We start from the raw sequence: 15,113 nt of genomic DNA on the forward strand, positions 1-15,113 counted from the left end.
ATCAGTATCAACACATCAGCTGAGATGACTGTATACCTAGGATTGAAACTTTCCTATCCTATCGAGAAAATTTGGGGATCACCCTAGCTTTCTTTGCCTTGTTCTTTTCTTTGGCAACAGGCTTAGTTTTTGGAATCTTCATTAAATTCAAAGAAACTCCATAGCTAAAGCCAACAATTGGGATCTCTCCTATAGCCTCCTAATAGTCCTCCAGCTTTCCTTCTTGACCTCATTCTTATTTATTGGCCAGCCAAGTAGAGGCACATGCCAACAAACAGCCTTCAGCAACATCTTCTCTGTTGTCATTTCCACCTTCTGGCTAAAACAGTCATGGTGATGTTCTTGGCCACAAAACCAGGAAATAAAGTACAGAGTTGGCTAAGGAAAGGGGCTGGAGACTAAAACATATGAAGAACAGTTGCAGGAATTGGGTATGGTTAAAACTAGAGAAAAGAAGGACATGATAGCAACATTCCAGTATTTGAGGGGCTGCCCAAGAGGAGGTCAACTTATTTTCCCAAGCATCAGGGGCAAGATATGAAACAATGAATCAAAGAGAGAAGCAACTTGGAATTAAGGAGAAACTTCCCAACAGTGAGAACAACTAACCAGTGGAACAGCTTGGCTTCAGAAATTGTGGGTGCTTCATCACTGGAGGTCTTTAAGAAGAGACTGGACAGCCACTTGTCTCAAATGGAATAGGGTGTTCTGTTTGAACAAAGGGTTGGACTAGAAGACCTCCAAGGTAATTTTGATTCTGTATTTCCTATGGTGTATGTGTTTGCTTATCTCTTGTAATAGTAATAATAATAATAATAATAATAATAATAATAATAATAATAATAATAATAATAATAATAATAATACAAACATTGATTTCCAATTGCTAATTATCCCTGAACAGAAGTGAGGATTCCAAAAGATGACAGAGTGGGGGAAAATTGCCCCCTTTTCCCCAGCTTCCTCATGTGTCAAATTCTGAAACATGAACCTTCCCCACTGTTGGGGTTTACCCAGCTGATTGGGGTTGTATCTTCCAGATGTTGTAAGTACAGGTTATCCTCAACCTATGACCACAACTGAGCCCAAAATTTATATTGTTGAGTGAGACCTTTGTTAAGTGAGTTTTGCCCAATTTTATGACCTTTCTTGCCACAATTGTTTATTTATTTATTTATTTATTTATTTTATTAAATTTGTATACCGCCCTTCTCCCGAAGGACTCAGGGCGGTGAACAGGGCAATACATATCAAAAACAAGATACAAAAATTAAAAACGATTAAACAAAATGCCCACGAATAAGTTAAAACACATTAAAAGTAGGTTAAAACACATTAATAAAACCCAACCCCATCCCATCAGGCCAGGCCAGCTTGTTCGAAAAGGTAGGTTTTGAGATTGCGCCGGAAGGAGCGGAGGTCAGGTGCCATCCGGAGCTCGACTGGAAGATGGTTCCATAAATCCGGCGCGCCCACAGAGGACGCCCTCCACCTGGGGGCCACCAGTCGGCATTCTTTGACCGGTGGCACCCTGAGGAGGCCCTCTCTGTGGTAGCGTACTGGGTGGAGGGAAGTTGACGCCGGCCACAGGTGCTCCCCAAGGTATTCCGGACCCATGCCATGTAGGGCTTTGTAGGTCATTACCAACACCTTGAATTGTTAAGTGAATCATTGCAGTTGTTAGGTTAGTAACACGTTTATTGAGTGAATCTGGCTTCCCCATTGACTTTGCTGGTCAAAAGTCTGCAAAAACTAATCACGTGATCCCAGCAACCATCATAAATATAAGTCAGTTGCCAAGCATCTTAATATTGATCACATGACCATGGGGATGCTGCAATGGTTGTATGTGTGAAAAATGGTCATTAGTTGCTTTTTTCAGTGCTGCTGTAACTTTGAATGGTCATTGAAAGAACTGTTGTAAGTTAAGGACTACGTTTATTTAGGGGCAATTTCCTAATAAACCTTTTAAAAGATTGATAAAAAAAATAGTGGCATCTCTCTTGGTGTTCTTCTTTGGTACCCAATTCGCAAATTCTAAGCTGAGTGTTGACACGAAGAATAACAGAAACAATCGGCGCTGTGAGCAGGATTCTATCAAAATGATAGTGATTTATTTAATGTTTTTCCATCTACTCTCTGGGGACATTTTCAAGTCTCGACATAAACAACAAACTAGGGAACAACACAAAAATATTTCTCTCACAGAAAGGCCAGAAACATATATCCCTCCCAGATGGCCCTGAGACTCTGGGAGGAGATTTCCAGGTGGGAAGGGGTTGCATCAGTGATCTAACCCTCACCCAAGGCTTGAGTGAGTTCCATTTCTCTTAGCATAGTAATCAAAACCTCAGTCTTTGAAAAGGTAGGTGCCTTCTATTATCATTGGCTGATTGTTTGGATTAGAGATTCTGCAGAACAAAAGCAGGCAGGTCCATCAAGGATGGTGATCCTTCTTCTCTTCCTGCTGCAGCTGCCCTTAGTGGCCTATAAAATGATGAAAGTCAAATGTCTCTTGACTTTGGAGAGGGATGGAGTAGATCCATGGAATCATTACAAGCCAGGAGACCATCTCATTGCAGGACTCATTTCTGCAACATATGCTCCATTTATAGTCCATAGTTTCAGCAGAACTCCCACTACTGCCATTGGCTTGTAAGTCACTCTGACTGTGAGAGAGTTAATAGCACAGCAATTCTGTAAGGGATCCTTAAGGTTTTGTGCCCTTTTCCTGGGACTTTGTCCACAGTTCTGTCCTAGATGGTCTCCAAAGAGTTCAGGAATACAACAGTTGACAAAATAGAGGCAGGGATTTCACACATTTGGAGAGAATGCCAGGGTCTTCTGCTGGGTGTTTCAACTGAACTCCAGCCTTGGAAAGACCTGATCTCCCCCTCTCTGCAAGTGCTGAAGCAAAGCTGTTGATGTTATCATCATTTGATACTTTTGATCTGGTCTTGAGAGTGAGATTGGTTCTATCACTGCATTTTTCCCTTCTAGATCTCATAATTCCTTGGTCTCCATGGAGGTGAATCAAGGCCACCTCAGAATAACAGGGTTCAGTCTTATGTCTAGTTGTATCCATGCTCTTCTCTAGATCTTCTAAAATTGTCTCCAAATCTTCAGATCAATTAACAATGTGATATATTTCAGGAAAGGATCGATGATGTACTGGAAGCTCCTGTCTTTCCAGATTGCCATCCAAAAGATCAACCAAAATCCTCTCCTCTTACCCAACCTCACCCTGGGATATACCATCCATGACAATTATTTTGACCCAAGAATGACTTCAGATGTTTTGCTGGAGTTCCTTTCAGCTGGGGAGGCCAACATCCCAAATTACAGCTGTGGAAAGACAAAAAGTGCATTGGTTGTTCTTGAAGGGACCGACTCTGAATTCTCAACTCAGATTTCAACCATGTTGGGCACCTACAAAATCCCACAAGTATGTTTCTTTGCGGTTAGTTGCTGATTGAGTTCTATTCAAATGTAGCTGGGGTTTTTTTTGTATAGATTTTCAAAGAACTTTTTTTCCTGTAGAAATAACCAGAAATAATGGGATTTTGGAAGAATCAAAAATGACATAGTGGTTCAGGTTAATGAAGCCATTTCAATACATAATAGAAACCAAATCCAGGTGGAGCTGGAGGGACACCCTTCCTTGATGGAACCAGTTAGGGAAAATGAGCACCATCAGCAGCATTCCTACCAATAGAGTCACAGAATTGGAGGTTTGGAAAGATTTGGGGAATCATGTAGTCCAGTGCAGGAATCCAGTATCCCATGCACAATCATCCAGGCTGTCTTGAAACACCTCCAGCAAAGGACTCAACTAGCTTCTGAGGAGGCCTCTCCCACAGTTGGACTGCTTGTACATTAGAATATCCAACTGATTTTTCCCCCTTTGTAAGCTTCTTGTTTTGTCTTCCGCACTAAAGCTGAACAATTTTGCCCTGTCTTCTACACGGCAGCCCACCCCATGCCCCCATATGATGGTCCCTATAGTCTCTTTCATCCAGGCTAAACATACCAAACACCTTCAGCTGTTCCCAGCCTCTTATCATCTTGACTTGCTCTTCTCTGGTCAATGTCCTTCTAAAAATTTACTGTCCAATATTTAGCTGCCATTTGACCAAAACAGAATGGAGGTGAACCATAGCTTCTCTTTGCCTTGGCACAATTTGTCCATTGATGGCACTTGCGACTGCAATGGAATCTGTGCACTAGAATCACACTTTTAGCTCATGTTCATGTTATCCAACAGGATACTCAGATTTTTTTTTCATATGCATCCTTGCCCAGTTGGTAATGGGAAGGAGGATGGAGAACAATCTATATCCATGTCTTCAATTTTTTCTACTCAAATATAGAACACCATACAATCATTATAATCAGTATATTAATTTTTGGATCACACAGTTTGACAGTCAATTCATGCAAAAGAAAATGAGCCTCTCTCTTTCCATCCCTTTAATGATTTAATTAATTAGGATGTATTTGTATAACTTTGCAGGGCTTTTTTTTGTCATAGAATGCCCAGAACAGAGTTCCAGCACCTTTTTTGGATGGAACCTTGTAGGATAGGCAAGGTGGGTTGTATGACGTGTGTGAGTTCCGGCACTTTTTTTTTTTTTACAAAAAAAGCACTGTGTATAAGTTTGATATATGTAATTGAAAGAAAGCTTTAAGGTAGCTTTCTATGTATAAAATGAGTTTGTAAAGCATGTGTTCTATCTTTATGTACTGCTGAATGATTCCCAAAGTTTGTAAAATACTGTTGATTAAATTTGAAAATAAGGAAAGAAAAAGATTTACTCCACGAGGGAGAGATTTGAGTTCATGAGCTGATTGGAGTTAATTGCACTTATATTGGTGTGAAACATATAATTGAAACTCAAATGTAGTTTTGTGTTCTGGGTTCTGAGTATAAAATGAAGAGGGTTCCCCCCACCCCCTTATAATATTCAAGTATATTTTAAAGTTAGTAAAATACCATAATTAGAAAAAAAGTGTTTTCTCTCTTTAGGGCTAAAAAAAGTTGAAATAATATAGAGGATTCTCTCAATATGATTTATGATTAAGGAGGTAACAGAAGTATAGATTATTCCCCACAGCAAAAAGGAGCAGAGATGGTCAAATTAATTCTTTTATCCAAAGAAGAGAATATATCCAACCTTGTTTCTGTTTTCAAATTGCTTCTGGATTTTGTGCTTGCAATGAAAAAAATATATGAAACTTTGATTTTGTTTTTGCTAATCAGATAGGTTTATTGTTATAGAAATGGTTTGTACACACTGTTATGTAAAAGCAGTGCTTTTTTTGTAAAAGAAAAAGGTGCCGGACCTCACACATGTCATACAGCCCGCCTTGCCTACCCTACAAGGTTCCATCCAAAAAAGATGCCGGAACTCCGTTCTGAGCGTTCTATGAGAAAAAAAGCCCTGTGTAAAAGTAAAAAGTTGAGATTGTAATGTTACCTTCCACTGTGCTAAAGAAGTTCATGCCTTTTTCTCTTTTCTTTTTTTTCTTTTCTTTTCTCTTCTCTCTTTACACCATTTTTTTTTCTTCTGTCTCCCCATCCTCATAGTTCTCTATTAGTTTTTCGAATTCCTCTTTGTATTTTATATTTTGATAAACCAATAAAAAAGTATTTCTTTAAACGAACCTCTGTTTTTTTTCCAGATCAGCTATGCTTTTGCTTCGCCATCACTCAGTGATAAGACCAATTTCCCTTTTTTCTACCAGTCAGTCCCCAAAGAAGGGGTTCAGTACGCGGGGATTATCACATTGCTTCAGTATTTCAAATGGACCTTGATCGGTCTTGTGGTTGCTGACACCAACAATGGAGAGCACTTCATCAGAACTTTTAAGCCAGTGCTCACCCAGAATAATATCTGTGTTGTTTTCTCCCAAACAATCTCAATGGATACTAAAAAAATGAAGCTTACTTCAATAAGTTTCCTTCGGTGGAGCCAAGTCAATGTATACCTTTATTATGCTGAAGCTCTTTCCTTCATAGAGGGAATATACATTACACAACATATCCTTGGATCCTTGACAAAGCCTACTGTAGGAAAAGTGTGGGTCACAACTGTGTTGTGGGACCTCACTTTTGAGATCACATATTCTCCTCTAACTTTCAAATACACCCACAGCATTTTTTCCTTTCTTATCCAGACTGAGAAAAGAACAAAATACAATGATTTTGACTATTTTTATATGCTCATGAAAAGATTTGCAAAGGATGCTTTTCTATGTTCATATGCAAAGCATCCGTTGGCTGTGAAAGGCTGGACCAGATGCCAAGAGAAAGACAAAGTGGAAATTCTGCCCCAAGGAGTGGTAGAAAGAATCTTGACTTTAGACACTTACAACATCTACAGTGCCACGTGGAAAGCTGCAACCACCATAAATGCTGCAGATTCATCCAGCAAGAGAAGAATGGCTTTGCCCAAGAAAAGATTGGAAGCTGAGAAGTTGAAGCCATGGCAGGTATTTCTTTTTCTCAAACACAGATAAATCCTCCTCTCTTCCCCCAGTCTTCTCATAATCTGAGCACATGCTGTGGCACACAGAGAGACCTGCACAGCTTACTGTGGGCTCTTGGTTGCATTTCATTGGTTGTTTGTCACTTTTTGGGAAGTCTTTGAGTTGGAAAGACTTTGAGATTGTCTTTTCCCAGTAACTTCTGCCTTCCCAGTTAGGTTGTCCAGGTTCTTTCTCTTCAAGCATCCAATTTACATGTTTCTCAGAGGTGGCACCTCTCAATCATAACCCTCCCTGTTTGGAACAGCATCTTACCAAAGGTTGATCCTGTCTTTATTTATATTACAAAGATGTAGGAAGGCAATTCAAACTTGGTTATTTCTGCAGACCATTGAGAAGGAAACATATTGAGAGAGGCCCCTGCTCTGAGTGAGTTTATTTAAGTTTTATGGTTCCTCAACATAGTATCAGTTTACTATTACTGTATTGGATTTGTGGATGTAATATCTGTTTTACTTGGTTATATTGTAGTGATTTAATCCTATTTATACAGGGTAGGATTATAAGACACTTGGTCAATGACTGAACCCACTTTTGAGAGAGAGAGATTATAGAGATGATAGATAGATAGATAGATAGATAGATAGATAGATAGATAGATAGATAGATAGATAGATAGATAGGATAGATAGGATAGATAAGACAGAGAGATGATAAATAAGATAGATAAATGATAGAAAGAGAGGGGGAGAGAGAGAGAAATTCTAGCAACACATTGATTTAGTAAGTCGCAAAGATGTTATGGCTGTGCTTTTTTCCCCTCTTCTTCCTCACTGCTCTTCTATGAAGCAGAGAAGTGCTGGATCTCTTCACTTCTAACCCAGAATTTGTATCCTGCAACTTCATTAGTCTGAGAATGAACTATTTTGGACCATGTCAAAATAACTTTCTTTCTTTTTCTCTTTTCTTTCTCATTCAAGCTTCACCCTTTTTTCCAAGCCACCCGGTTTTACAACTCTTCCAAGAACAGAGTCTATGTGGATGAAAATGGAGAGCTGGCAGCTGATTTTGATCTTATTGGCTGGCTGAAGTTTCCTAATTCTTCAGTGATTAGTGTCAAATTTGGGAGTCTCTCCAGACAGGAGTCCCTGGAGCCTAAGCTCAGTATTGACCAAGATGCCATTGTGTGGCCCAGTTGGCTCAGTGAGGTAGCGCAGATACATTTTCTCAATCCTCTCTTAATTCTCAGACAGCTTTTTCCTTCCTCCAAAATCCAGGTTTACATGCGACATACTACCTTCTGTTATAAGCTTGAGGTCAATGAAATTATTCTTAGTGGTCAGATGATCTGAATCCTTCTGCCCACAGGATATGACAACCTTGAGATTATTTTTCAGGAACTGGTTCTTTGACTTTTTGTAAGTTCATCCTTCTATCCTCTATTATTTGTTCTCTTGAGTCCCCAGCTGTGCTCAACCATTTTCTCCATAGTCAAAAGCTGAATTTCTCTCCAATATTCCACTTAGGCCTAGGCTCCATGGGTATACACAATAATTGTATTTTAAATAAATTACAGATAACAAATATTTATGTGGATATTCAGACTTACAACGGCACTGAATGAGGAATACATATGACGGGTACTCATAGATGCAATCATTGCAGCATCCTGCAGTCATATGACCATGATTTGCAACTTTTACTACCTACTTTCAAAAAGTAAAGTCAGCTAAGAACTTAGCAGGAGGTCCCAAAAGCTGATCATATAACCACATGGTTGTAAGGACCTGCCCCAGCTGGCCCTCTCAGGAAAGCAGAGACTCTTGACTCCATGTGGTTAATGAAAAGAACTTTTACCAAGTGTAAGTGGTTGCAGTAAGGTGAGCAGTATATTTTAGTGACAGTCCAAATAACTATCAGTAAATTATAAATTGTTGCAAGATTCTAAAGAAAGAGGTGATCCGGGTTACCAGATTTGAAACTGTACTTTGATGCTTGTCATTCGGTCTGGGTGAAAGACTAAATGGCCCTTAAAAATAAGAGGTTACCAGAATTAAGATTTGGATGGCATGTCTATCTATGGTACAACAAGGTTAAAATAAATGCTGACTTCAAGAATCAATTTGTTAGGCATGTAAGAGTTTGGAATAAATACAAAACAAGGCTCTACCCTAAGATATCTCTTTGGGTGTCACATCAAGAAGCATTTTTTAATAAAAAAATTATGGTGAAAACAGATTGGTGAATTTATAGTCATATAATATCTTTCAATCAAAGTGAACCTAATCCCAAGTCAAAAGAAGAATTGGAATCAGAAGGATACTTTTGCCATTGACTTACACACCTACGACTTAAGGAAAGTGTCTATGGAGATTCTCAGTCTATATTGAATGCACTGAGAATTTTATATACACAGAAATGGAAATATATATACCCCACAATAGAAGAATAGATGGAAAAAGTGATGGAGCTTGCAGAATTGACTTTTTTATTAGATTTTTTTAAAAAATAATACCCAGCTTTGTTTCTACCTGGAAACCATTTCTGGACTTTGTGCTCAAGATAGAAAAAAATGAATGCTTGACTGGATTTTGCTGAGTAGACTACTTTGTGATTATGGAAATGGCTAGTAATTATTAAGTATGTACAAGTAAAAAGTTGAGGCTGCAATTTTATTTTGTACATTACTGCGCTGAAAAAAGTTGGAAAACATAATTTTTATTAATATATTTATAAATGAATTATACTGTATTTTTATGAATATATATGTGCTATTTCATGCAAACCTCTTCTTAATACCAGAAGACTTCCAAGATCCCTTCCTGCTCTATTCTATTCTAGTATTTAAGCAGAACAAGAAAGCCCATCCCTGGTTTAGAATTAAATCTATGATATGGTTTCATTCTATCTTTCATTTCTTATGCCTTGATGCTCCTTCTTCTGTTCAGCCCCTGCCTCCTTCCAGATGTGTGGAAAGCTGCTGTCCTGGGTTCATGAAGGTGGCTCAGGAAGGGAAGCCTATCTGCTGTTACGACTGTCGTCCTTGTGCAGAAGGAACCATCTCCACCTTGGAAGGTAGGTGACAGCAAGAAAAGGTTTTTCTAAAGCTCAATCTTTTCTTCTCTTGTTTGGCTGAATATCCACAATCAAATTCACCAGGAGTATCTGGGGGAATAATTGAGCCTGAGATTTTATGATCCTGAAGATGGAGATGTGAGATATAAAATTCTTTGGGAGAAAATTCTTTCAACAATTCCCCCCCCCCGCCAAATATGTTTGTAAACCTGAATCCTTTCTTCTCTTCCTTGGTTTGCTAGACAGCAAGAACTAGTATTTTTAAAGAAAACATTCAGAATAGTTGGGCTAGATGACCTTCAAGGTCCCTTCCAAATTTATTATTATTTATGATCCAAATTGTTTTAATTTACTCATTAAATTTCAGTTCCCTTTATAGCAGAGTTCCCCAAACTACGGGCCAAGGCGCACTGCCAGGCCATGGCCTCTTGGCCACCAGGCTGCGTAAGTGGCTGGCCAGTGTGTGCATATGTGCGCGCACACCCATCCCCCTCATGCTGATGCTAGGCTCGGCATGACCGTTGGTGTGACCCTTGTGCCGGCGCTAGCATCGATGTTAACTTCAGTGTGACCCTCGCATCACTGCTAACCTTTCCACAAACCTCATGCCTGCACTAGACTTGATAGGGTATGCCAAAATCAAAACTAGGCCACTCACAAAAGCCCCTAAAAAAACCCAAATCTTAAAATGCCAATTGTATTGCATAACTGTACTATTGGATGGAGGTTCTTTTGTACTCTTTAAAAGAGTATTCTTTTTTTATAATTTTTAGGGCTTTTTTCTTTCTTAATATTCTCGCTCTGTTGTTGATTGTTTTTCCTTTTTTAAAACATGCATGGTTTAATTTAATTATTTTTAGATAAGTATTTTTCAATAAAATTTAAATGCAGATAAATCTATCCCCTTTTTTCTGATGATGATGTTTTCCATTAAGTCATGTCTAACACTCGGCAATTCTGTGGGCCAGATCTCTCTACGTCTTCTGATCTTGCACTACTTTTTTGAATTGTTCTATGTTCTGGCTGGTGTCAGCTTTGAGGGTATCCATCCACTGTGTTCTTTGGCAGCCTGGTTTCCTTTTACCACTAATATTTCCTTCCTTCCTTCCTTCCTTCCTTCCTTCCTTCCTTCCTTCCTTCCTTCCTTCCTTCCTCCCTCCCTCCCTCCCTCCCTCCCTCCCTCCCTCCCTCCCTCCCTTTCTTTCTTTCTTTCTTTCTTTCTTTCTTTCTTTCTTTCTTTCTTTCTTTCTCCTTTTTTCTGTCTTCCTCCCTTCTAATTTGGTTTTTCAAAAAAAGTTAATTTTATAGCATATGGATTACCATATCTTAATTAAAAATGTGAATATTTCTGTGCTCATATTATGGACATATATACATGTATGTGTCTTTGTGTGTCACAAATAGAAACAAAATGAATAAAATTAATAATACTCCAGTTCATAAGCAAATTCCCCACTTTTGCAATCATAAAGAACCCCCAACCATCAATTCCAGAATATGGTTAGAAAATTCTGATTACAGTGAAAAGAATACAAATTATGCAAAATTGACTCATAAAAAGGCAAAATGGGCAATGATTCTTTTTTTAAAAAAGGGATATTTTAATGTAGTGAAATATCTTTTTAAAAAGTCAAATTAATGCAGAGTTAGGATGAATCAACTTGTTGAAGGGAAAGTGAGAAATTGGGAGGAACCAAAAGGAAGACTCCCCCTATTTTCTCCACTTTCAGGATCAATTGAGGACCACCCGGAGGCTTCAGCTGGTGTAGAATGCGGCCGCGCGAGTCGTGATGGGGGTCTCCCGATACTCCCATGTAACGCCTCTACTCTGCGAGCTGCATTGGCTTCCGGTTGCCCTTTGGGTGAGATTCAAGGTGCTGGTGATGACCTATAAAGCCCTAAATGGCGAGGGTCCAGGATATTTGAGGGAACACCTGCTGCCAGCATCAAGCTTCCTTCGTCCAGTGCGCTCCCACAGGGAGGGTCTTCTCAGGGTGCCACCGGTAAGAGATTGCCGGCGGACGACACCCAGGGATAGGGCCTTCTCAGTGGGCGCGCCTGCCCTTTGGAACCAGCTACCCGCAGAGCTTAGGACTGCCCCCGACCTCCGTTCATTCCACCGGGACCTGAAGACCTGGCTCTTTGAGCTCTCTGGCCCAGGCTGAGAATTTTTTAATTTTTAATTTTAACTGGGTTTTTATTTTTTCTCAGGGTTCCATTTAATCTTTTTAAATTTGTTTTAAACTTTTGCATTGATTTTCTTTTAAATATCCTGTAAACCGCCCTGAGTCCTTCAGGAAAGGGCGGTATATAAATCTAAATAAATAAATAAATAAATAAATAAATAAATAAATAAATAAATAAATAAATAATTTCTTGTAATTGATTGGACTATATATGAAGAGACAGCACACCAGCTACAGGCAATCATTGAGGGAACATGTCTTCTTCCAATGAACTTCTTCCTGTGTCACTTTTTTAAAAAAACAACTTCCCCATTCCTCAGCAGTTGTGCATATAAACAGACTCCTTCATAGTTTGGTTTTCTGGTTTTGGGTTATCTATATATTTTCACAAAATTCAAAACTACAATGAGATATTATGAAACAAGCAATATGGATAAATCAAGCAGATGTTCCTCTTCTTCCTCTTGGTCTTTGCAGATGCAGAACAATGCACCAGATGTCCTGATGATCAGCATCCAAATAAATATCGAGATCAATGTATCCATAAAAAGATCAATTTCCTCTCTTACAAAGACAATTTGGGAATCATTCTGGCTTCCATTGCCATGTTGTTGGCCTTAACCACATGCTTTGTCTTAGGAATTTTCATTAAATATCTAGAAACTCATCTTGTCAAAGCCAACAATCGGGATCTCTCCTTCATTCTCCTGGTCTCTCTCCTGTTTTCCTTCTTGATTTCCTTCCTGTTCATTGGCCAACCAACCAGAGCCACTTGTCTTCTCCAACAAACAGCTTTCAGCATCATCTTCTCAGTTGCTGTATCTTCTCTCTTAGCCAAAACAGTCACAGTGGTGCTGGCCTTCCTGGCCACAAAGCCAGGAAACAGAGTGAGGAGATGGCTGGGAAAGAGTTTAGCCAATTCAATCATCCTTTGTTCTTCGACTGTCCAAGTTATAATTTGTTCCATCTGGTTGGGAGCTTCTCCCCCATTTCCTAGTACTGATAAGCAATCTCAACCTGGAGAAATAGTTCTGCAATGCAGTGCAGGCTCTGTTGCCATGTTTTATGTTGCCCTTGGGTACATGGGCTTCCTGGCTGCTGTCTGCTTCACAATGGCTTTCCTGGCTCGGAATCTCCCTGGTGCATTCAATGAAGCCAAGTTGATCACCTTCAGCATGCTGGTCTTTTGCACTGTTTGGGTGTCCTTTGTACCCACCTACCTGAGCACAAAGGGAAAGTACATGGTGGCCGTGCAGATTTTCTCCATCTTGGCTTCCAGCGCTGGCTTGTTGGGCTTCATCTTCATCCCTAAGTGCTACATCATTATGCTAAGACCACACCTGAATACAAAAGAACATCTGATGATTAAATAAATAGAAACAAATGAACTGTTAGGGAGCTCTCTCAAGAATATGATAATAATTAAAAGAATATGGTAAAAAAGAATACAGTAAGTTTAGGTTAGAGTATTTGATAATTTAATGGCCATGAAGAAGTGAACAAAAAGCCCAAGTCACAATAAAAATAAACTACTTTTAAATGAGCACTATTTACACCTTTGTCTTTCCTTTGTTCTTAAATGTGGAGAATATGTGTGTCTGCATCTCTGTATGAATGATTGTAAAGACTCTGATATTTAAAACATTATTCCATATATACACTCATGTGGAAGAATTGTGAATAATTATTTCTTTTCTCGAATAAATAACTTAAAACTGCACTTGGAGAACTGAAATGAAAGTGGTAATGCATGGGATTTTGGAGGAGGTACAATTAACAATCAATTAAAAGCAGCAATCATTTGCTTGTTCCTTCTAATAGGGATCAATTGCTCAGGTAAAAATTTAGAAAGATAAAATAGTATCACAATAACCCCCATAAATGCTTTTTCACAAGGCACCTGGACTTCCTTTTTGGCCCCAGACCCAACTAATGATCGTCCTGGAAACTGCATGTCTGGGCAGCCAGTGACTGCAACACAGACACCCTAATTAAGCAATCTCAAGCAGCATTCAAAGACACATGAAAAGAGTTCAAGTGAAAGGCCCAATACATTACACCCCTCCCTCCTAGAATGTAAAAACATTATTAAAATTGTTTGAGAATAAAGTACAAACATAATTAAAATTATTTGACAATAAAGTCTTGTAAATACGGTGTTGGTCTGCACAACCTTGCAGATCGCCTGGGGGATCCAGGCAACTCCCGGTGTACCAGCTTGCCCACGGGGCTGGGTAGACCAGGACTCATGAGTTCACGAGAGTCCCTTTAGCTGGCCATTTCAGGCTGGCCCAGACCAAAGTCCAATGAAGAAGCAGAGTTAGCATAGTGGCTGTCTTTATTGGGTTGACTTTCCACATCAGGGGACCCATGTTGCACACCCGGGCTTTGCCCATCTATGACCACCTCCCCATTGTACTGACTGGTGGAGTCCTCAGAGCATGTGAACTGCCCTGCTTGGCTGCAGGTTTCTGGCTCTAGGAGCAGACCCATCGTCAGGTCCTCGCTTTGTGGCCATTCTGCAAACCCGCAGCTGATCAATATGGTGGCGAATGACTCACTCCCCCATGCAGAGCCACCTCATACAAGAACAGACCTGAGGCTTTGACAATTTTACCCAGCACCCACAAGTTCCCATGCCCATAGTTCCGGGCCCATACCCCATCACCTACTTGCAACACCCTTGGAGGGTTTAGGCAAGAGGTGTCTGCTGCCACCCGGTCTGGATGCAATCTGTCCAGTTTTGTGATGAACCTTCTTGCTCAGCAAAGTTCTGCTGGGCTCTCTCCTGTTGCTGCGCAAGGTGTAATATGCTGGCAAAGCAAGAAATCAGCGAGCCTATGGTGCCAATCACCAGTCACTATGCAATTGAGTGACAACTTTGTAGTGCGCACCATCCGTTCGGCCTGCCCGTTAGTCAAGGGGTGAAAAGGAGGTGATGTAACATGCCTTATGAGGTTAGTCCTCAAGAAGGCTTGAAACTCTGCCGCTGTGAACTTGGCCCCATTATCGGAGACTACGACGTCCGGTAGCCTGTGTGTGGCAAAAAGCTTTCTAAGCACCTGGATGGTCCTATAAGTAGTCATATTTGTAATAGGAATTACTTCCAGCCATATAGAGTGGCTGTCGATCACTATCAAGAATAGCTGTCCCTGAAAAGGCCCGGCAAAGTCGATGTGAATCCTTGACCACCACAATGGCCAAGGCCTCTTTCTCAATTTGAGCGTAATTGTGCTCAGCTGAGGACAATGTCCTTGAGTAATAGGCAATTGGGACTTGAGCCCCATCACTTGCTAAACGGCTTAAAACAGCCCCCACCCCATAAGGGGATGCATCACACACAATGCATACAGGCAATGACTCTTT

The 15,113-nt window shown here is 40.0% G+C and overlaps 1 protein-coding gene across 1 annotated transcript; it reads left to right on the forward strand.

The window, feature by feature from the left end:
• Positions 1-3,166: 3,166 nt before the first annotated feature.
• LOC310633249 (vomeronasal type-2 receptor 26-like) lies at positions 3,167-13,120 on the forward strand (the record flags this gene model as incomplete). The annotated part of the gene is made up of 6 exons (XM_083350935.1): positions 3,167-3,445; positions 5,683-5,874; positions 6,178-6,492; positions 7,467-7,694; positions 9,435-9,561; positions 12,225-13,120. The coding sequence occupies 6 exons, from the start codon at positions 3,167-3,169 to the stop codon at positions 13,118-13,120; spliced, it is 2,037 nt and encodes a 678-aa protein (XP_083207061.1).
• Positions 13,121-15,113: the final 1,993 nt, after the last annotated feature.

The sequence above is a fragment of the Vipera ursinii genome (assembly GCF_947247035.1).
Source record: "Vipera ursinii genome assembly, chromosome: 2".
NCBI classification, from domain to species: Eukaryota; Metazoa; Chordata; class Lepidosauria; order Squamata; family Viperidae; genus Vipera; species Vipera ursinii.